The sequence below is a fragment of the Taeniopygia guttata genome, chromosome 1, assembly GCF_048771995.1.
Source record: "Taeniopygia guttata chromosome 1, bTaeGut7.mat, whole genome shotgun sequence".
Classification (NCBI taxonomy): domain Eukaryota; kingdom Metazoa; phylum Chordata; class Aves; order Passeriformes; family Estrildidae; genus Taeniopygia; species Taeniopygia guttata.
In genome coordinates this window covers 109,036,172-109,060,102 of record NC_133024.1, presented here as the reverse complement: position 1 = coordinate 109,060,102, position 23,931 = coordinate 109,036,172, and the positions used below count along the sequence as shown (strand labels likewise).

Here is a 23,931-nt window from a genome sequence, read left to right as displayed (position 1 = left end):
ACTCAGAGCCATCTGTAGTCTTTCTTTGCTGCTGCTAATTTTGCTTCTGTGTAGAGCCTAGTCTGGCAGTCTCTTCTCAAACAAAATTCTGATTGACAGCTCCTGGAGTTTTGTTTGTGAAAAAATAAGGATCAGGCCTTAGGAGCTCTTGAAAGTAATTTTCACAGGAAACTCGCTAACTTTGATGGCTGTCTTTTATTTTTTTCAGGTAGAAGTTTGTTCATATGCTTTATGACACTTACCACCCTAGATTCCTACACAAGAGGCATACCCAAGATTTTGCTTTTGGCAGTTCAAATGCAGTGAAATAGAAGAACAGTAAAACAGAAATATGGTTTGTGTGTCTCTTAGCCGTGCGCTCAGGAGGAAGCACCGCAGGGAATTCACAAGGCTTGAGTTAACTCAGAGGGGATAACTGGCTTAGGGTTGCCTCTGGCAGACCAGGAAGCTCAGAACAAAATCAATAATTAGAATAACCCATTCTGATGCTGTCCTGGTTTTCTTGAGCACAGCAGTATGTTTGTTTCATAAACCTACATTTGGGAAATAGATAAATTTTGAAACCAAACTGGTAAGCTCTGGCTTTGGAATACTTAAAGGATGCTGACACTAGTGAAGGCTCCAAAGTGCAGAAGAAGCCACAGTAAAACTGACTTTTTGATCCATAGGGCCAGTTACGGAATTTTAATGTGCCCCAAATGTCTAACAGATAATTTCCAGCATGGTTGAGATGTTATCACGTGGACAGGAAAGCTCTTGGTCTGAGAGGTTTTGCTCTTCTCTCACAGCCCTTTGGCAGTCAAGTATAAACTGATGTGTGTCCCAGGATAAATTGATTCCACGTGAAGAGACTCCATAGTAATACCCAGATGTTCATGTTGGCACCACATGTCTTTGATGAAGAAAACTTTTTCTGTTCATCTCCATCTACAGGGATATATTTTCCTGATTCCAGATTTTGTTTTCATGATTCCAGTATTTTCATACAGTTGGGTACAAAAAATGTAGAAATGCACTTTGATTTCATGCTGAATGAAAAAATAAAGGCCACACCCCATTTTCTGGGTGAACATGTGCCATAATGTCCATCCTTAAATTGGAAATGCTAGGTTTAGTGGAAGGTTTTCAACTTGGTGCCCTGGCACATGAAGTGACTGGAGATCTATTCTGGCTGTGACAAAACTTCTGATTGAAAACTTCTAAAAATTTGATTTTGGCATTATAAAAACCATAATTTATTCTCCAAAGCACTGTGGAATTAAATTGTTGCCTTGTAGCTACTTATTGTTCATTTACCAAAGAATTAAATCCTTTCATCTCCATTTTGCTTTCTTCCTAACTTTCATTGCCTTGGTGTTTTTGACAAGGATTCCATTAGGGTCTTCTGTCCATAAAGACTAGGTGAAAAACTAATTTCTTCTTCTCTTTCACTGACCTGTTTGGGGGTTTTGTAAACTTAATTTTCTCTTATTCATATATTTGATATTTTTCTTACTGATTTTTGAGTATCCTTCTCTTTGAATTGAAAGTCCTCAAAGTTATTAGCCACATTTTTCAAAGTTATATCTCATTTTGTTATTTCTAGACCAAGGTTTGAGTGCTTCAGGATTCCTTTGTGCCCTTTTACTGTATCGTCTGGTGCTTGCAGACACCTGCAGATTTGAATTATGTGCTCTCTGTCCCTTCTTTCACAGTATTAATAAAGAGGCTAAATCAAATCAGGCCTGACATTTCTTTGAGTAAGTGGTCTTTGGATATTTCTTTTCAAAAAGACACTGTTGTTGTTGTTACCTGGTTTCAAATATTAAATTTGGTGCAGTATGATTTTGTTAAGCCAGTGTAAATACTTTATTAATGATGGATTGGTGTGGCACTGTATCAGATATCTATAAAAATTAGTGCTTCTGCTGTTTGACATTCATGCTCACACAGTGCACACTTAAATACAAATACAATATAAATTAATATATATTTAATATAAAATTTGAAAAATAAGCTATGGCCTGCAATATGGCCTTTATTATTTGTATATCTTATGGACTCCGGAATTCATTGTGAAAAAACAATACCCAGATAATGCTAATGAACCTTTCTTTGTGAATTTTTAAGCTATTAGGCTGCCATCCATATAGTCAGCCAGGGAAATCCCATGTAAATAAAACAGCTGTACAAATTTCACATTGTCTTCCACGCTTAATTAAGCTAAACTTTCTGAACATATAGTAATGGACATTTAGGTACAAAAAAATCTGACTATTAAATATGTAATGATGTAATTAGGACATAGGTATTGGTAATGCTGTCTTACTCTGTAATTTACAGCTAGGGGTCTTGGGCTGGAAGAAAAAGTCTCATCTGTAAATGCTACATTTTCTGCAGTGCTGGTAATTTTTAGGTTAGCTGGGACTTTTTTTTTCCCCAGGAAGGTGTCTGAGCTATGATTTAGTGTATAATAAAGCTTACCACAACTACTTTTATCTGATTTTGAAAGGAAAAAAAAACCCCAAACTGCTAAATGCAATTAACAGTCAAGTGTTTTCATGAACAACTAGGAGGGAAAATTAAAATAAATAAATAAATATACAAAATAGATATATATATACACATATGTACATTTTAATAGCCAATAGCCAATTTTTCAACTCAGTCAAACAATACTGTTTCATCTCACTTTTTTGGTCTGATATTAGTGGCTCCACTGCAGGGTGCTAATTTAGTTGCCCAGTATTACTAAATGTGAAGCTTTGAAGGTAAAGAATCAGTTCTGCACTGGCTTGCTAAAGTCTGACTTGCTAATTCAGCTGTGTATCACACTAAATTGCATGTGCAGAAGAACAGGAATAACAGAAAAACTCCCTAGAGCTGGTTTCCACCATCACGTTATGGCAATCTTTGAGTATCTCCAAGGATGGAAGACACCACAACTTCTCTGAGCAATCAGTGCCAGTGCTCAGGCACCCTCGTGGTGAAAAAGCATTTCCTGAAGTTCAGAAGGAACCTCCTGTGTTTTTTTCCTGTGTCCTGCACACACAGACAGTGACCTATCAGAAGCTGTCACTTGGGTTGATTAAATTTGTGCTTTTTGTGAACACTTAACCTTTTGGTGCCGCTTCCCACGCATGGAACCCATTATTATGGTTATCTTTTGGGGTTTTTAATGATGTTTTTGTTTGGTTTTCATCTTTTAGGGTAAATCTTACGCCTTTAAAGGCCCATTCCCACCTATGTGGAATCCCTTGGCCTACCTGGACTACAACAACCTATGGAGGACCATGGATGAAATGGGAAAGGAGGTATGGCATGAGCATTGCAGCTGAATCGGCTCAGCTTGTCTCCATGAGGGGCAGAGGGAAGGAATTAGAGTGCAGACAGGCAAAGCTGCTCTGCCTTGAGCAAACCCAGTGCTGGCAAGGGCAGCCACACATTTTGGTACCCACTGATGGCCAGAGCTCATCTGAGAGCAGCCACCTGGCAAGTTCTTCTGAATCCTGGGCTGCTGAGGCTGTCTGCATGCATCCCTTGGTTTTTCTGGTTATGGGAATGTCAAGGTTTATGCCTGTGATTGATATTTACCACTTTTCCTGATGATTTGGTAAATAATATTTTAAGAGGCTTGCAGAACTCAAACATTTGTCCTTTTCTACCCTGAAATTCAGCTTGTCTAGAATTCATTCATGTCTTGTTCTAGTTTTTTACCAGTTTTCCATTGACTGAGCTACAAAATTTAGAAGACGTTGCTCTTACTTGTCTAGATAAATGTGAGAGATATGGAATAACTTGGAGACATTTCTTATCTCTAAAACTGTTCTCTATTTTTCAGTCTAAAAAAAAAAAAGAATAATGTTAAAACAAACAAACAAATCCCTTCCCCCAAAAGTATTATCTGTTAAAACAAGCAAACAAACAAATCCCTTCCCCCAGAAGCATTCTCTGTTAAGTTCAGTGTTACTTGCCAGAAATTTTCAGGCTGAATTAGCGTTTAAAGACAAGTTTATTTGTATTTCTTTGCCATTCATTCACTAGCTGATAAATGCTGTTATTTATGTCTCCTTAGATTCCCAATGAAGCTCCATGGAAAGCTCCACGTGCAGAAGAATGGGACAAAATGACTATGCAAGATTTCATAGATAAAATATGCTGGACAAAGTAAGAAACTTTTTAATGTGAAATATAATGGCTTATATTTATATCTTTCAGAGCTCCAAATAAGCATTACTGCTTTGCAAACAGATATAGCTATCACTAAAATACAGCCCTTTTAAAGAAAAGGGGTGAGAAAGTTGTGTAATACAGGGCCACAACACCTTTCAGCACACTCAGTAGATTTGTTACATTTCCCTAACTTTTTAGTCAAAAATAAAAAGAAAAAGAAATACATTTGGGAAGGGATGTTTCTAAAGAGATGGATAGTACTCTAATCTGTTATGTGCACTTTCCTGCTCTTTACTGTGTGTTTAGCCTTTCAGACAAAAATGTTATGGTTACAGCAGGTTTTTGAATCAAACTCTTGATGGAACAACACACATTTATTCTGTGCTGGACCAGCTGATTTTTACCAAAGTGCTATAAATATAACATTTGTCTTTCAGTAGCACTAAATCATTTTAGAACTCATCATTCTATTGTTTGGCTGTTGCACTATATACCACCTAGGGAAACTGAAAATGCTTTCTGTTTTTATGTATACATCAAAGCAATTTTTCTTTACTTGCCATTCAACAGCAGTTTGATTGTTTTTCTTCTTACTGTAGGGAAAAAAAAATTCCATTAATCCTGGTTGCTGTGGAGCAGATTGATTTCTACAGCAACCTTTTCAGAATTGCTGAGTATCTGACACGTGGCTGCCGTGAGCTGGAGCTTGGTGAAGAAACCTATTAGTGCCCACTAGGACTGGTGCTGTCATTGACATTTTTATGGGGCATTTTTATGGCTTCAGACAGCCCCTAGAGAGCAACATGGCCTTTGTTGCTCGTGTTGGGTCTGTTGGAGTGAGTCCAGATGAGGCCACAAGGATGATCTGAGGGCTGGAGCACCTCTGCTGTGAAGATGGGCTGAGAGGATTGTTCAGCTGGAGAAGAGAAGGCTCCTGAGAGACTTTAGAGCACCTTCCAGGGCCTAAAGGGGCTACAGGAGAGCTGGAGAGGGACTATGAACAAGGACATTAGCAATAGGAGAAGGGGTTTACACTGACAGAGGGCAGGGTTAAATTTGGTATTTGGAAGACTTTTTTTACCATGAGGTGATAAGGCATTGTCACAGATTGCCCAGAGAAGCTGTGGCTGCCCCATCCAGGGAAGTGTCCAAGGGCAGGCTGGAAGCCACCTGGTCTAGTGGAAAGTGTCTCTGCTCATGACAGGGAGGTTGGAACTGGAAGTGATAAAGGACACTTAAAATTCTTTCACCATTCTGCAGTTCTGTGATTGTTAATGGACAACAGGCTGTTGTCCAAAAACTTCATCTTGGAATCTTCATCTTGGGTTCATGGTTTTGCTTTCACAAGAGTGACAATTGCACAGCAGCATATAGAAAACCTTTCTCATTTGTACCATGGTGCATATTGAGTAAAGCCAAATGGAAATGGTGCTGACAGCTGTGCTGCCCCTCTGAGCCTTGGACAGGGTGAGGAACTGTGCAAGTGAGCCAAACACCACACACTGGTGCTCACTCAACATCCAATAGCTCCTGTGACCACAGTCATGTTTTTTACAGCTCTGATGGAATAAAACTTGACATTTTACCTGAATATTGGAGTAAACTGAAGATGCTTTTCAGATTTTATATGTGCATCTTGGCTTGATTTGCTCTTTTTGTTCAAGACTGAGGTAGCAGGCTGCAGAAACATCCCACCCTGGAAGGTAATGATCCAGAAGGGCAATCTTCTACTCTTTCCTCTTAGCTAACAGACTGTACAGGTTTGCTTTTGGCTAGGGCTGCATGCTGGAAATATCCTGAGTGCTCTTGGTTGAAATCATACTGCCATTTCTAGATAAAACATCAGGAACTGAAAAGCAATGGGAGAAGGTGGCAGAATCTGGTAGAATGTAATCACCATGTAATGGCATCTGCTTATAAAGTATTAATAAATACATATACATTAAGCAAAATATCTTACAGAGTTGGTAGTATTTTACAGTATGTGTTTATACAGATGAAAAACTTATTAAAAATTTAAAATTCCTGTGTTATTTTTGACTGTCTAGAATGAATTCACAATGCATCCATATTTCAGAAAATGGACCAGCTTTGTACTTGAGTGGGACTTGGCATTTTTAGAAAGGAAAGAAAATTCCTCTTTCTGTAGAGATCTAGTGTTCTTTGAAACAGTATGTTAGAGTTACTTTTTTTTTTTTTTTTTTTTTAAGTTTGAAGACTAAAAAAAAGAAAGAAGCAACCAGAAATGGATTCTGCACTGGGTTTGATGCCTTGCATATGAAGTATCTATAGAATCTTCATCCCTCTTAGTTACAATGCAGTTAAACTGAAAATCTCCTAGTCCTATCCATGCCTCTTTAAATTCCTCCTTAGAGTGAAGGCAGAGGGAAGTGTTTACTTATAACAGGAGGAATATTTCCCTGAGTCTTAATTAATCCTCTGTCTTAGTGCACCCCAAAATCTTACACAGGCTTATGCAGTAATTTACAGTAGAGCTGCTATGAAAGAACAGCTTACAGGACATAAAGCAGTGATCTCTTTTCAGACACAGGTCAATTTTCTGTTTCTGTGTTCATTGCCACTGGATACCAGGACACTGTTTAAAATACTGAGTTGAGCTACCAAAAGTATCCTTGCCTTTTTCTTGCCAGACTCTGGCATGAATTCTGTCACTTCTGCTGTGGCCTCCTACTTACATTTCTTTCCTTGTTGTGTTCCAGCTGCAAAACTCTCCCTGAGCAGAGGATTGGACAGTGAATGGATGCTGAGCAATCCAGCGACCTTAGATAATTAGCTTAGAAAAGACCTCTAACTTTTTTTATGATGGGTTTTGAATAATCTCTGTGCTGTGTTCTTGAGGGAACAAGCATTCAGCAGGGGCAGACAGGGATGCAGATCTAGTTTGTAACCCAGGAACTGGGGACAGGGTGGTTTTGAGTCCAGTGAAGACAGGAGGGCTTGCTGTGCTTAATCCTGAAGATAGGATGACAGGCTAACTTTGCATTAATAGCATAAAGTGATATAATCTTGGGCTTTGTCTCTCTGTGTCCTAATTTTTTTGTCATACAGGAGTGTTGTGTTAACATTTTTTGGTAGGATTACATGAAAAATGTTGCATAAAAGGAATTGATAATTCCTTACTTCAGCTGACTTACTAAGGAATTCTTTGCCCCCACAGTGAAAGAAAAGGTTGCCAAAGAGAGGCTCCTGCCTACTCAAGAACAATCTTGTCAGCATTATCCTGTTTTTAAATTAACTAGTTTCCTTCTCTTTGTTGCAGAGCTGCCAAGAGTTTTGCAACTCTGTTTGTGAACGTGGATGTCACTTCTGAACCCCACGAGGTCTCTGCCCTTTGGTTTTTGTGGTACGTGAAGCAGTGTGGGGGCACAGCACGAATATTCTCAACAACCAACGGGGGCCAGGTACTGTCAGCCATCACCTCCTGCAGCTCCTGGCAGGCCTTGCTTTAATTTCCTTCTTTTGCTGGTTTATTTTAGTCCAGAGACAACCATGACTTTTGAGCAAGTAGCACTGATAACTAGTTGTATTAATTTACTCTTTAATATGGATCTTGCAAAACTAGTGTTGAAGATTGCTCCCTACTGATGGCATTGCCCCCAGGGATCAGAAGATTTGTATCTGGCTCTGTTTTTGGATACAGATTAAAGCATTTGCTTTGCTTATTCTCATTGAAAAGAGAAAATTTTGCTTATGCTTATTTTTGTTGCAAGGCTGAAGCCATCCTAAGCACTGCAGAAGCACTTACTGGAGATGGCAATGTCAGCTTCGTTAATACTAAAAATGTAGCTCTGAGCTGGATTCCTAAGATGCAAATTTCCAAACATTAACAACATTAAGATTTTAAGATCAGTCTAAAGAAAATGAACACTCCTGCTTAAATATGGTATTGCTGTGAAATGTTTGCAATCTGGTACATTAGAACTGATTCTGCTTTTGAAGGAAGTAAAGACTCTGTTAATGGTCTTCTACTTGAGAAGTGCAAATTTCACTAATTGTATTAGAAATGGATATATTTTTAGAAATGCTAATTATTTAATCATAAACAAAAATGCAAATACATTAACCATATTGAAATGCATAAATATGCATAGATAAGCAATTACTGTAGATAAGTTAAATATGTTTAATTAAATATGATTTGAATTCTGTTTTATGTTAGAGATTATTTCAGTTTAAGTTGGGTTGAATTATATAGTGCAGCAGACATTTTTGATGTGAGCTATGTGACTTCTTACACCTTCTTATTTATTATGAAGATCAAGTTTCCTGCTTCTGATGCACAAAGCTCTGCAGGGATGAGTAAGCTCAGAGAAAGGTTTGAAGGTTTAAGCACTTTTCAGAAGTCTTACTGATTCACACAGGCCTGTAGAATCTTTTTGGAGACCACATTTGGGGAAGGGATTTTCTTACAAGGTTACAATTACTTTTAGTTTTGACTAGAGTTCAAATGGTGGTCAAATGTGGGAAGGATTTAAAAAGCTGATGGAAAAAGAAAGCAAAATGGGTGCATTTGCAGTTGAGACTGCAAAAATTCCCCAAAATGGTTTGATAACAATGGAAGTAGGAGGTTTATTTTGAATGCTGAGAGAAATGCTTGCTGTGGTACGTGTTCCACAAGCACTGCTCTGCTGAGCTGTGTTTTCTATGTTTCAGGAGAGGAAGTTTGTTGGGGGCTCTGGGCAGATCAGTGAGAGGATGATGGAGCGCCTGGGGGGGCGGGTGAGGCTGCGGAAGCCGGTGGTGCGCATCGACCAGTCCGGGGACGGCGTCGTCGTGGAGACCCTGGACCACGAGATATATGAGGTAATGGCATGTCCAGAAAGAAATCCTTAGAGGTTGGATGGGTGGCTACAAAACCTTTATCTTTTCCTTTTTCGACTTCTCCAAAGTTCTGTACAAAATACAGCAGAGATTTCAGTGGCTGTGACAGAAAGTCGCACGTTCCCATTGTCCTGAAGTAACAGCAGTGTAGGAGCTTTAAAGTGCTGCCTAAAAGCAACGAGTGGATTCAAACTTTTCATTTCCTGGCATCTCTCTGTGTGCAGTTACCTTCTGAATTAGAGGGCAATTGTAAAGTGTAAAATATAATCTAGCAACAAACTTCGAGTGAAAAACACTGCAAGCTTTGCTTCCAAGTTGTGACAGAGGAGTCCAGATGGAAGGGAGACCAGTGGACTCTTAGAGCACAGTGCTTTCTTTTAGACACCAGGGGAAGGGCAGCTGCCCATCATTTGAACAGATGGCTGTTTATGTAATGCTTGCTTGTTATTTAATGAGCAGAATTTTATGAGGGCTTAGTTTTGCAATTCTTATGCTAAATGCCAGAATTGCTCCACAAGATACACCCTGCAGCCTCCCCAGATGTCTTCCAAGACTGTTAGAGCAGTACTAGAGCAGTACATACTTGGGCTGAAGTAGGGGAGAATGTATCTGGCTTATGGTTAATTTCTTTTCCAGTGCAAATATGTGATCAGTGCCATTCCCCCAGCTCTTTGTTTGAAGATTCATTTCAACCCACCTTTACCCCCAATGAGAAACCAGCTCATCAACAGAATCCCCATGGGCTCAGTCATCAAGTGTATTGTGTACTACAAGGAAACTTTCTGGAGGAAGAAAGGTATTGCATTTTAATGGAAAGGAATATTAGTGACAGAGAGAGGGAAGAGAATACCTGGCAACAGAACAGACTCTTTGTTCAGAGCATGCTAAACCTTAGAAGGAGACTTCATATTCTTCTACGCCTTTTTTGCCTTCCTCTGTGAGTGAAACTAGAGAGATCACTTGGGAGGAGAGGGTGGGTGAGGGAATGAAAAAAGGAGGTAGTCATGAGGGGAGAATTCATGCCTGTTGCTTATTGCCTTGGTTGTTCTGTTGTGCTCTCCTTTGAGTGGCACCTGGGTATGGGATGAGTTTCTCACTTGTGCAGGGTTGTAAAGGTACAAGGGATGTGTGATGGAAGGGTCTGCAAAAATTCTGCTTTCTGGATGAACTGGCCAGCATTAATTGAAAATGTCTGCACATAGACATCCCCAGCTGGGCTAGTCATCCTGGGCTCCTCTCACATGCTGAATGCTTCCATCATGACTCCTCTTTTGGAATTCACTGAATCCAAGGCAAACTGCACTGCAGTAACACCCACTTCTCATTATTTGCTATAATGAGCCCACATCTGTTTGCCTACAAATATCATCCACCCCCCACCTTTGTAAATGAACTTGAGAGTTCTGGATTCTGTCAGGTTCTGGCTGTTAGTCTTGGGATGGATGAGCAGGAGGTGACTGAGCATTTTACAACTTTTTGTTTTGATTCATGGATCATGGTTGCTTTTCCATCTTGTTCTTCCCAGGGTATTGTGGTACCATGATCATTGAAGATGAGGAAGCTGCAATTGGTCTAACACTTGATGACACTAAGCCTGATGGCAGCTTTCCTGCCATAATAGGGTAAGAGACAAATAAAGCATCTTGTCTAGTTAATGCTTTTTATTTTATCTTAGAGGCAACAACTGAAGTGTAAAATGTGATATTTTTGAAAGAAAATACTTTAAAATAATTAAAAGTTGAGTTTCTTAGTGCATGGTAATGTTCTATGATTATTGTACTCCAAAATTTTCCTCTAATTTCATAGCTAACTTATAAAGTTAAATTCTACTTAACTTTCTACTTTTTATCACTGTAATCTTTTGCCTTTGTGCGTGGCAAAGTACAAACTTGGAGAATACAAAAGGAAAGAGAAGAAAAAAGATGATAACTGCAAAAATGTAAAGTTTTCTCCAACTACTTCAGTTCTTTAAATAAAAATTTGTTTTCTAGAATTAAATTTTATTTTGTTCTGGTTATTTTAGCAATCAGAGAATATGATCAGTCTTAAAAGTTTTATTAAATAATTATTTCCAGCTCAATCCCAGATTTTGTGTCATTGCTATATGCCTTCACCCAAGGCTGTATAAAACTAAAGTAATTGGGAAACAGCTCATGCAAATATTCTAACATGAATTTCAAAGTGGTTCATTCCTAAATGAGTCCTGCAAGCAGCAGGTAGAGCTTTATGCAGAAAGGTGAAATGGATGGTTTTATTAGAGACCCTGAAGCTATTACTGTGAATCACAGCATCCCATCATAAGTTATTGGCATTTTAAATAATGCAGGAGATGTAGCAGCATAATGGGAGTAAATTGTTTGTGGTCTTCCAGCTTCATTCTTGCTCGGAAGTGCAGAAGACTGACAGGTCTCACAAAAGAAGAAAGGTAAGTACAAACCCTCGAGATCTGTGTGGAATTTGAGTAAGTTTTTTTTAATAAGTGACCAGAGCAGGAAAAAAAATGCCCTGATTTTAAAGAAGTTGTCTGTAAGCTTGTGCCAGTAGGCAGATATTAAGTGGTTTTGGATGAAGGACCACTGAAGGACCATTACTTGGTTTTGGGTGAAGGACCCATGGAATTCCCACATACCTCTTGCCCTTTGGAAACTCTCTGGTCCTGGTTCTTATTTTCCCACAAGGCTTCTCTATTTATGTGACTCTTGCTAAGGAACAGCTCTAAGGTGCTCTATATGAAAGTATTGTAGATATTCTGCTGGAAAGTGTCCAGGACCAGCCTCCTTCTCCCACTGCTGCCTCCCTGGCTTCCTGCAGGTGCCCTGAATTCTTGGAAAGCTTGGCAGAAGGGAAAGGTTTGGCCTCTGCATTTGATTTTATCTTTATTTTCTATTCACCCTGGAGGGTCCTTTCAGTGTCTGTAACTTGCAACTTGAACCTGTAGCTGCATCACAAAGGGATCAGAAAGCTGCCTCCCTCTCTGCACCCTCAGTATGGGGAAAAAATGCCCTTCAGGCACAGATGAAGGTCATTTTCCTGTCTTCTTGAAACAAATCTCTGCATAGAGTAGTGTGGAATTTATAAAGTAAAGATTTTTTATTTTCCATCCCATTGATTCACTGTATCTGATCAAATCAAAGCTGCAAGTAGAAACTGTGGATTAGGAGGAGAGCCTTGGTTTGACAGGGAGAAAATACATTTGATTGTAAAATATGATAAAGGAGTAGTGTGCCCAAGTAAACATTTTTACAGTTATAGCTGGTCTAACTAGAGAAGATACAGTCACCTCAGATAGTCTGGCAGTCTGGGGATAATGGGTCTAAATGGGGCTGTTTATGTCCCAGTCTTTTCAAAGCCTGGTACCACAGAGCCCTTTTTGTTTTGACAGGAATGGACAAGCACTGAGGCTTTGAGATAGAGGCGCAGCAGGTGCCAGATCAGATGATAAAAGTCATGTAGGTGTTCTGAAACCCAGTCTGCCCAAAATTTTGATCCATCCTAAACACCAAATGGTGTCTTAACACTGTGTGTCAATACCCTCGATACAACTGAGTGTTTGCAGTCCTTGAGAACAGCTTTTCTTTCTATGAAATTAGGGTCTGTCCTGGATGTTTGCAAGGCACCATCCTTTTCCCTGAGCATTAAAAGCACTGGCACAGTTATCTGACACTGCTGCTGCCAGCAGCCAAGTTTCATACAGGAATTTTGAACTCTTGTCTTTTGTGGACTAAACCTTAGACTAGGCAGGACTTTGCTTTGGCCAAGAGTGGTTAAGGAATGTGCTGGCTGTACCCTGGAGCAGGGCTGCCTCTGGCTCCAGCAGTCTTGGCCACAGCCAGAAAAGACAGGAACAGCTCCTGTCCTCCCCAAGAGCACAACTCTCCTTCCGTGGAATTTGGGGTCCAGGAGCAGGCAGAACATGAGCCCAGACCTTCTCTGAGTGTACACTTAGGGTGCAACCAGTTTGTATAATTTAGATGAGGGCTGTGGTGTTGCAGGGAGGGATCTCTTCTGAGCACAGGGAACCTTGCTGAGATGCTGTGCTTACCTACCAACACAACCTGGGCTCTCCCCTCATTGTGCTGAGGACAGGGTGAGGGTTTTGGTAATCCTTGGCTATGAAGAGTAGGGTGTAGATAGCTGTGGCAGCTATCCTAAATCGTAACTTGGAAGCTGTGGGAGAGGATGGAAATCTTTTTACAGCTAAGCCAGACTGAAGGGAGTAAATTACACTGCTGCTTCCCAGCTGTCTTCCCAGGTCAGGTGCCAGTGGTGAGATTGTGCCCTGCCTTTCAGAGCTGTGCAGTGAAGCCTGGAGTAAGAGACCAGGAAAGGAGCTGAGTGTCTACATGAGCACTTCTTCCACACTGGGCACAGTGTGACTCTCAACAGGAGCCTATCTTGGTAGCTCCAGGCATAACATTCCTCTTAGTGCTTATAGCAATTTCACAGCTGAGCACAAAGCTAAGAAATGAGGGTTTTACTCACTGTATATTCCATGTAGTGCTGTTATGTTCTATACTACCATTAACTATAAGTCCATTAATAAGAATTTCTTTAAACTTCTCTAGGACAAAAAGTGCATATCTTGCAGAGAGACCATCAAGATGTAAAGATTGCTCTTATTAGGGGTAATGTCCTCAGTGATTGATTTATGTTAATACAACTCAATCCTTTAGAAACTGCTGGTTTGTTTTTTTTTTTGTTTTGTTTGCTCATTTGGGTTTTCTTTTCTTTTCAAATAATTCCTTCCAGTGTCTACAGTTCTTAAGAGTCTGAAGATGTCCTTCACCTGAAGCTTAATATTTTCCTTTGCACAGCTGTCTTTATCTGTGTTTGCAATGTACTCAGGACACAGCTGTGAATTTGCACCTCCGTGGAGCCCTGCAGCTGGCCACAAGTGACAATACCTACCTGTCACTGGTGTGCTATTTCCAGGCTCCCTGGAAGGTCTGCAAGTCATTGTGGAAAAAGGACAGGGCACAGGCAGGTCTAGCAGGGTCTTTCTCATCCCTGCCATGGTGCTGGGAGGAGCAGATGGGTCCCAAGGTGATAACTCCCCTTCTTTATGGAGCCCTGTGGTGTTTCTGCTTTGAAAGGAGGAAGTGATGGCATTTGTGAGACATCAGCAGAGGCTTGGCTGGATCCTGCTGTTAAAATGATTTTGTTCTGTTCAGACAATGGGTAGGTGCTGGTGGTCTGCAGGGCACAGTGCTCACCTCGCTTATGGAGAAATTGGGAAATCACCCTTTTCCTTATGGCTGTTGCTGGATTTGTGACGCCCCTGACTGCAGGGGAATGTTCATATTCATGTCCTGGAGCTCTCTGAGCCTTCCTGTCCTGTCACTGCTTCTGGAGCAGGCTGATCCTTGTCCTGTGCCCCAGGGCAAAAGGATGGGGCTGTTTCCTTCCCCCTGCTGCTGCTGGACTTGACACCAGCCAGCAGCCAAACCAGCCCAGGGCCACAGCTCTTCTGAACTGCAGACACCTTCAGTTCCTTGCTCAAGCTCTAACCCGCATGTGAGGATCCTTTCAATACCTTTCAAGTCATCCTGTTTCTCTTCATCCTCTTTCCATGGCATTCTTTGAGTTCAGCTGCTCATGGGTGTAGCTGGGCTCCTGTAGAGCTGGGTTGCTTTTTACAGCAATTATGTGCAGTTTCCTCACATGCTTTTATAGCTGAAAGAGTACCCCCACAGTTAGAGAGCTGGGACTCCTGTGTTTCTGTGCCCAGCATGGCTTTTTGTGGAGCACTGGATTTTCTTCCAGAAGTAAATATCTGTCCAGAGCTGTGTTTGCTTTCCATAATTGTTATTTCACCCTGATCTTCTTGCTTTTGGGAATTGATGCAGCATGGCTAAGAGTAAGACCCAAGGGCTTATAGGAATAAACTTAATTGCACTTGGTGTTTGCTACAGAATGAAGTATATTCAATGATTTATAGACTCATAAACTTAAAACAGGAGGAAATGTTATATAAACAGAAGTAAAGCACTGATTCCCTGAGAGACAGAGTATATTGAGGCCTGCATCTTTGTAGGATCAAACTGTAAGTTAGACTGTGTGCCAAGACAAAAAAGTGCAGTGCCTTACTTTTTTTTCCTGACAAGCTGGAGACCATTTGGGTAATTTGAGGGGTTGGGCTGCTGGAGTTATGTTAAGAGAACAGCTGCAAAACTGCTGGAAAACCAGCACTTATGCAGCACAGGAGCTCAGGTTATTTCTAGTTGATCCAGAAGCTGATGAATTGGGGTGGATCCTAAAAAGCTGGAACCTGAAATTCAAGCAGATACAATACTTGTCCTCTTAGAAGCAAGGTATATTAGAAGTGATTTGTTTTCTCTTTTCTCATACTGAAGTTTTCTGTTGCTTTTCTCTCGCAGGAAGACGAGGCTGTGTGAGCTCTATGCAAAGGTTCTGGGATCAGAGGAAGCTTTACATGTAAGCACAAAATCTCTGGAAAGGTACCTTTGGGAAAGGTAACTGCTGTGAGAGCTCTTGCTGCCCTCACTAGAGGAGTGGAGAGAAGATTACAGCAATCCTTGGGTTGGGTTTGACAGTGAGGATAAGAACGAACTTTATGAACATTAATGAAACATTTAAAGGTGTTTTTTTGGATATATTCTTTCCAGCTCCATGGGTGGGATTCTTAGTGCTTGCCACCATAAACCTCAGCTGCTGTCACACATGACAGGCTTTTTTTGCCCCTCTGTCCATGTTGTGTCTTCTCTCTTACTAGTTAAGATCCACTGCTGCACATGTTGGGTTGTTTTTCTTTTGCTTTCCCTTGCCTTCCCTTCCCTGCAAAGGTAAATGACTTTTAAGACTTGTGTGATCCCACACTTAGATTATACGGTAAATGCCACTTTTAAGAGCAATTTAGAGAGTTAAAAGTGGCAGGTGCCAATCTGGAGAACACATGATTTTCAACACAATGATATTGTACACAGAACCATGCAAGTGCCACGTTTTGCATTTTTAACAGTGTATAGTTGTACCCCATGTACACATTAGAAGTATTACAGCTGTATACACTGGGGGTTAATTTTGCTTTACGTGGCTCAAAGTATGTGCACAAAGCATAAATTAACACTGACAGATTAAGAGGATTATGCTCTACAATGGCAAGATTAACTATTTTTTTAAACAGTGTACTCCTATTTTTAAAAAATGAGGGCTTACTGTGTTGAGTTAATGCTGCATTAAGAGACTTGTTAAATGTTCTCATCTTGTCAGACGTTGACATGCAACCAATGATGAACTGTTCTTCTCTGCTCTCTCCTCAGTTCTGTCATTAACTTCCTCAAGGCTTTGTCCTTTCCCTGAGTGAATTAATCTCTGTTTTACAGCCCGTGCACTATGAAGAGAAGAACTGGTGTGAAGAGCAGTATTCTGGGGGCTGCTACACAGCCTACTTCCCACCAGGCATAATGACTCAGTATGGAAGGTACAGTGTCTATTCATAGTAAGCTTTGGAGTGCTAAGATAAGACCAAGTTAATAAATATCCTCAGAAAGGATCATCAATCCTCTGTCACTGTTTGCTTCATACCTTTAGGATCACTGGGGGATGTTTTAAACAGATGGGATAACCTTCCACTTGTGTCTGTTGGGCTTTATGATGGATGAGTACAGGATCATTAGGGGCTTTTATCTATTCCTGTTGTTTGGTGAGTTCAGCTGAGGAGGTTCTGGGAAGGGAGTTGGGAAGCTTCCATTGTCTGCTTACAAAAATGGCTTCAGGTATTTGAGATCAGTGTAGGCACTTCAAGCACACCTTTAGCTGATGATTTAAAAATACTGACAGAGACAGTTCTTGCCGACATTGATGGTAATGAGTGATTTCTTTGGACCATTCCTTTCTTTTTAGCAGTGAAAGCTTAATATAGTGATCAGTGTGCCATTGTATACAGTCCTCTCCCACTTAAGTTTTTGCATGAAAATAAGATATACCAAGAAGAAAAAGACTGGTGATTGGATTAATTCAGACTGGTGATTGGATTTAGATACACAGGTTTTAATGTGGTAGAAGAGCTGTATTTTTGAGTTTAAGTTCTTATAATTTAAAAGTAACTTAGAGCAATAAAGCATTGTAACAAAGAGCTTATGGAGATCTTAGTATTTGAAGTAATGAAAATTATAATTATTGCAGATTCTGGCAAGTATAGAGTTAAAACAATGCTTTTTGTTTATTATTGCTTCAAATAGTATGGTGATATATTTCAGAATGCTGCCCTGTGCCAGTAAGGCCTGGCATTGGTACTTATGCCACAGGCTGGAACTGTGAGATAGTGTAAGTCTCATCCCAAAATAGTTTTCCTCTTCACCTATGAACATGTAAACATTGAAAAAATGTGAACACTGGTGAACACTGTAAGAAATTAAATGCAACCCAGACTCCTCCAGCTCCACTCACCCAGTGGTATTATCTTCAAGTGCTTGCTATCATTTAAAACACTTTTATTTCAACATAAACCCAGGTATTTCAGTTCTTTCCTGATCCAGCTGATGTTTTCCTTTTTCCTTTTTGCTTGTCCCCCTCCAGGATCATTCGGCAGCCTGTTGGCAGGATCTATTTTGCTGGCACAGAGACAGCCACTGAGTGGAGTGGATACATGGAGGGGGCTGTCCAGGCTGGAGAAAGAGCAGCCAGAGAGGTACAGATGCTCAGGGGACACTGTAAAATGTCCTGTGGAAAATAAAAGATCTTGTGGTTGGAGGGGAAATGCAAACTGAGTGTTGACAGCTTCGGGTGTTCTGAATTTTGATGCAAATCCCTGCACAGGGGATTGACTTCAAAAAGGATGAAGGTTTTTGCACTTAGATTTGAAATGTCAGGAAGGGCTCTGGCTATTTTGTCAAACTCTCCCCTTGTTTCTAGGATTAAATTGTTTCTTCTTTTACAGAAGTCCTAAATTCTCCCTCAGTCATTTTTCTCCCAGATCTGTTAGTCATCATATGGAGAGATCCTGGCTGTTGGAGCATGGGAACAGCTCAGTCCTGCAGCTCTGCACACCAAGCCAGGCCCTTCCTCAATGTTTCCAACACAGTGATGTTCCACTGAGACAGCCTTAACACAGAGTCACTAAACAAGGACTTAGATACTTTTTTCTTCTGAGAAAATGCCAATTCCCTGAGTATTTTTAGGAATATTGCAGTTTATGGAGCAGCAAAAGAAATTTAATCTTTGTTTTATGAGGTGAAGGGAACTTTGTGGCTAGAAACCAGTCAAAGAACACAAACTGTCCTGGAAGGAATGTGGAGAGTTCATCTAACCCATACCCCTGCCCCAAGAGACAGAGATCAATTGTTCATAAATTATCTCATTTGAAAAAGTTATACCTAAGGTGATCCAGAAAAGATCCAGAGGTCTCATGAGACTAGATAGGTGCACTTGACTGGTAAAAAAAATTATGTTTTCCTTTTCTTATCTACTTATGAAAAGAAAATGTGTTGAAAATTCAGTGCTTGAAGGGTTGACATTGTCCATGATTTTACATGTCCCCTTGTAAAAGATGTTAAATCTTAAATCTACAAGTGCTTGGAATAGAGAGAACATAATTATCACCATCTCCATTTTATTTCACTTTAGAAGAAGCTAATTTGCTGTCTTCCCTGCACATAATTTCAAACAGTCTTTGCTATCTTACTGATCTCTGCTATCTCTGATACTTTGAATGGGATCTTTCCCATTGCAAAGGTTTTTGTTTTAGTTTTGCTTTTCTCTGGCTGAAAGTAGTGGTCTGTCATCACTCCCAGGATGCTGTTCCTCTTCCTGCATCATGATAAAATTTGCAAAACAAGCTGTTACTTGGTGGCTGGTGTCTTCATGTCTCACTTTGCCATGAGTACCTGCTTAACTCTTAGTCATAATCACATTATCCTCTTCCCCTGGGACTGGCCAAATTCCAGTATCTTGCATGGACTAACTTAGCATAAAGAGATTTTTCTGTTTCTATGTTCCAGTAGGAGGAGTGTCTTATTAAATATCAGCCCTCCCCAGAAATAAGTGTTAAAAGGTTGAGTTTTCTTCTAAAATTTGAATACACTGTGATTTATGTGCTCAGTCATCATCCCATTTTTAAACAATAGTTGAAGCCAGCTTTTTTTATTTCTGTCTTGAAGAATCAATGGTACTTATTGAGAATGTTATTTATTTTCAGATACTGTTTGCTATGAGGAAAATCCCAGACAGTGAAATTTGGAAGCCGGAACCTGAATCAGTTGTAAGTATTTATGTAGATAAAATGGATTGAGTATTTTATGCTGCTTTGCTGATAAGATAAACTTTTTTGTTTCTTTTTCTCTAAGTTCACTGAATCAAAGCAACAATAAACTTCCCCTTATTCACAAAAATGTCCCTTCCCTAAAAAAGGAAGAGGATAGAAACCCATCTGGCCAGCTTGTAAGGCAGGATTGGAAAGAGCTGCAGTTTTTAACTGGGCTGCAAATCCTTTCCATGTGTGTGTTCTTCCCTTTAACTGAGCAGAAAATTTGGATATAGTGCTTCTTGATAAGATATTACTGCTTCAACCCAGCTCTGTTCCTGCTGCAAGAATCTCTTGATTTATATCCTTCCTCACAGTGGAGGTGGTATGTGGATAATGGATGCTCTCCCCACAGGATGTGCCAGCTTTGCCCATCACTACAACCTTCTGGGAGAGGAACTTGCCATCTGTGCCAGGACTGCTAAAGCTGATTGGATTTTCCACTTTCTTCACCTCTGTGGCTGCAGCTGGGTTATTTGCCTACAAAAAGGGACTTCTGGTTCGAAACTGAAAAAAAGGTGCCAACTCAATGCCTCACAGTTGAGGGATTTTCTCTTTTTTTTCCGAGGTTTTATTTTGTCATGTGCTTTTCTTGTGCTTTGTCATGTGCGTCTCCAAAATCTGAGGAAGAGGTGCAAACAATAGAGAAAATAGGGAACAGGGAAGAGATATAGTAAAGGGATCCATATTGAAAAAGAGCCCCTAGGGTCCAGGCCTACTTCTAGCAGTAAGTTTTTGGTTGTTGAATTTCTGGGGTACCAAGTGTTATCACCTTGAGGTTTTGATCCAGATCTCAGGACAGAAGTGACAGAATACCTCTCTGAAGCCTATTCTGATGAGATTTCTGGTTGGTTTTACTCTCATGTCAAACCAGACCCTGAACCCCAGGTCTCCACAGGCCCTATTTGTACTGTACTGTACAACAAAATCTCTAGTTGTGAGCAGAGGATTTCTGCCTTCCTGTAGGGTAGGCTGAGAAAACAAATCCACAGTTTACAGCAGTGTTTTTATTTTTTACCCAGACATCCAGAGACCAGGGAGCACCTAAGGGACAAGCCAGGCTAAATTTATCCATCTGAGCTGTGCAAGTGCAGCCACAGGATGCTGGCATTTCCAGTGGCATATATGTCCCACAGTGAGCTAAAGGACAAAAGTTCTGCTGTGTTTGGCAATGTGGTGGAATTTCAGGCTCCCCAGATGTGTTCACAGCTGCCTGGTACAGCAGAGCTCCTGTCCAGTGGAGTCTGTCCCTGTGAGCACCTTGAGGCTGTCTCTTGCCTGCTAGGGCACGATGGGCTTGAAAATGTAGTGTTGGCATTAAACAAGCAAAATAAAAACAAACAAACAAAACAAAAAAAACCCCGACTTATCTGCCCCCAAAACTCTTCCTTCATGCTGAACACAGATTTGCTGATTCAGAGTTTTGGTCTTTCCTAACAACCATATTGATGGGATTAGCACTTCCACTTCTACCTGCTGTGCTGTGTTGTACTGACTATGCACTTTGGATAACTGATAAGGGGTCTAAATGACAGTGAGATCAAAGAGAACTGTGGATTAGAGAGTCACATGCAAATGCTTCTGCTCTCCACAGCTTGGTACTGTTCAAAAAAAAAAAAAAACAAAAAAAGAGAAGATAGAAAGAAGGCAGTATGCAGGAGTGTGGGGAGAAGTAAAAAAAAAAAAAAAAAAAAAAAAAAAAAAAAATCTACACACCAAAACCTCAGTGCCTACTTGTCAGTGCGTTGGTGCCTTGTTCTAGATATTTCTGCTGTGTTACCTGTGCACAAGATGAAACAGGGAGACATAGGTATGGCTGAGAGGAAGATCTGGTGCACGTGAAGTTGGAGATGTCTGGAATTTTTCAGAGCCTGTTTGCTGCACTCCTCCCTTCAACGAGTAGCAATTTATATGTAAAAAATATTGGGTTGCAGTAAAGAGGCATGCAGGGAAGTATAATAATTTCAGCAACTGGTGTGAGCAGACGGTGCAGGAGCTGTATCACCAGTCTCAGGCAGACTTTTTGGGCTAGCATCTGATCTTACTTGTGTAGAGCAGCACTTTGTTCCCCAAATAGTCCCATGGAAATGTACTGAACTGCTTGGAAAGCTGTCATATTTGTGAGCAGCACCTCACTTTCTGGCCCTTAGGTTTTGTTCTTTTTAACTCGATGTGCCTGTTAAACATCATCTTGTAGCAGCAGCTTGGATTTTATCACAAATGAATAGCCTCGTAACAGCCTTTTAAAATGCATGGGGGAACTTTTCAGGCATAAAGATCTTTAAGGCAGAAGAAAAGTGCAGCAGTGTACATATGGCCTCTCTTGTATCACATCAAGCTCTAATTTGCTGGGACATTTGCCTACTGCAGAGAGCTTCTACATGGCTTTCTCTCCCTGTGATTTATTTACTACATGAATTAGGAACTGAAAGCTGAATGGGAAGTTCAGAGCTTTTGCAACTCACACAATTCTCAGGCCAGAAATAAACACAGGAGCCTAAATTTGGGAAGACATTTTTTGAAGTCCTGGCCCCAGTATTTGTAAGTGCTAGACAGTGAATACATACGTTAAATATAAAGAGCTGCTGCATTTGCAGATGATTTTTCTGCCAAAACTGTTTGGAATTCAGGTCCTGCTTCTGCCCTAGAAATATTCCACATTCTCTAACCAGGAGAAAAGTGATTAAACTAATGAGGATAAATCAGTTGTATTCACATCCAAAATGTATTTGTCTCTTATTTTCTCCTGAACCTGGCAGAAGTTTCTCCCAGTTTAACAAGATCATGTAGTGTGCCACAGGGGGAGAAATTCCAATCAAAACCAGAAATTAGGTAGTTAAAACTGAACTGAACCATAATTTAAGATTTTCATGAGATTAGCCAATTAAAATTAAAAACAAAACTGAAACGTTTCTGTACTTATAAACCTTTCTTACTCTTAATTTCAATGCAAAAGAAGAATGGAGAAAAAAAAAAAAAAAGCAATCCCACAAAGCATTTCTCATCTTCTTCTGCCACAACTAAAATAGGTGAGACAGGGATTTATTCAAATAATTTATTGAAAATAAATTTGGATTCCCTGAGATTTCTAATTAAACATGGTTGGAGCTGGGAGGTCTGAGTTGTGACATTTGTATTAACAAATCTAAAATCTCTCTTCTTCCTTGCAGACTGCCAAAGCTTTTGGAAAACTCTCTCTGTCTTTACAGCCGTGTCTTGCTATGATTGTGCTGTGGACCTCACCACAATTATGGGATTAAAAAAGGATTTGCCACTGTTTTCTCAACATTTCCACACAAAAGAAATACGTGGCACCTTGTGTACATGGATGCCAGTGTGATGAGGGAATTGACAAATGGAGGTAGAAAATCAAGCTGCTTCCCTATGGGTAGAGGGAACTGTTAGCACTGGCTTACATTTTTGAAATTGAAATTCATGCCAGTCCTTTGAAGAGAGGAATGAAGTCTGTTCTAACGGATAACCAGTCGTGCTGTATTCTTAATTTATTAACACAGTTGATGAGAAAACTGCTATCATGAAAGTTCCAAGAGTTTACCAGCTTTGTAAAATGTACTATAGGAACAACCATGGAAATAATTGTATTTGTCTATTACAAACTGAACTGTGTTACCATGCATATTTTGTAATGCTCATAAGAGTTTACAAAAAAAAAAATTACTTTCTTGTACTCTGTTCTGATAGCCACTGTACATTGCAAGGAATGATGGGTCATGACATAAAAATCTGTGTTAACCAAAGTCCTTGAAATCTAATTGTATAAACTACTCAACAATAACAAGGATGTGAGCAATCTGAGGCAGCCCCCTTGTCTTCCCTTTAATTTGTGCATTTTTTCCCCAGTGCAGCTCTTGATTCCAAATAGCACATCTGCTCTCAATATGAAGACATTAATCAAGTATTTAAATTACTCTCTGAGCATTGTCCATCACTGGAACCCATGGCCTGGACAAGAAACTATGGCGCTTAAAGAAATCTTTCTATATCCACAGTGGGACTGTTGTTTCACTGAAGTAGGCTTTAAAGATGTGCAGAAATTTTCAGATTTTTTTCCTCTTTTTTAAGACATGAAAAAGTAATATTTTTGAGGAAGAAGGAATTAGGGAGTCAAGATTAAATAACAGACCTGCCACTGCTCTTGGGCAAGAAGCAAACCCCCTGAAATCACAGGTTACAAACATTTACAAATAAACCTGACTGTGTTCAAATAAATTAACATTCCCTCTCCTGTCTCCATCACCTTAAAATCACCCTGATCTTCCTTCTGTTGAAGAGCAGAGTGTAAAAATGAGACAGCCAAAGCAGCCTGGCTTTCCCAGTGTCTCTCCAGTGAATTCGTTTAGGCGTTGTCATAGACTGCCGCTTATAGCGTGTCTGCTGTGGTCCTGTGCAGGTCAGTGCTCAGTGGTGCCTGCCTCTGTGTTTTGGGAAAAAAAAAAATGTAAAAAGAGTGACTTCACTTTGCAGGAATATATATGCTGTGTGTGTGATGAATTTGTGCCTTTTATAACTGTAGCATTTTCTAAAGTGCCTCTGTGGTGACTGTCTCCCTTGGTTTCCCTCTTCAGCTCTCTTTTAAATAGGCTCTGCAGATATTTTTATCTGACAGCTGTGAAATTTTTTTAACCTTAATTAGAATTAATAAATATTGTCATGTC

At 40.2% G+C, this 23,931-nt stretch overlaps 1 protein-coding gene across 1 annotated transcript in view; it reads left to right on the top strand.

Annotated features, from left to right (window-relative positions):
- LOC100223232 (amine oxidase [flavin-containing] B) overlaps nucleotides 1-23,931 on the top strand; it is a 50,057-nt gene extending 26,126 nt beyond the window's left edge. Inside the window, exons 4-16 of the mRNA XM_002190251.7 lie at nucleotides 3,189-3,293; nucleotides 4,055-4,146; nucleotides 7,433-7,574; nucleotides 8,827-8,976; nucleotides 9,631-9,790; nucleotides 10,520-10,616; nucleotides 11,366-11,419; nucleotides 15,372-15,429; nucleotides 16,338-16,435; nucleotides 17,533-17,644; nucleotides 19,151-19,213; nucleotides 19,611-19,773; nucleotides 22,426-23,931. Coding sequence (XP_002190287.6) covers nucleotides 3,189-3,293; nucleotides 4,055-4,146; nucleotides 7,433-7,574; nucleotides 8,827-8,976; nucleotides 9,631-9,790; nucleotides 10,520-10,616; nucleotides 11,366-11,419; nucleotides 15,372-15,429; nucleotides 16,338-16,435; nucleotides 17,533-17,644; nucleotides 19,151-19,213; nucleotides 19,611-19,766 — 1,287 coding nt within the window. The 3' untranslated portion in view covers nucleotides 19,767-19,773; nucleotides 22,426-23,931. The remainder of the gene's footprint in view (nucleotides 1-3,188; nucleotides 3,294-4,054; nucleotides 4,147-7,432; nucleotides 7,575-8,826; nucleotides 8,977-9,630; nucleotides 9,791-10,519; nucleotides 10,617-11,365; nucleotides 11,420-15,371; nucleotides 15,430-16,337; nucleotides 16,436-17,532; nucleotides 17,645-19,150; nucleotides 19,214-19,610; nucleotides 19,774-22,425) is intronic.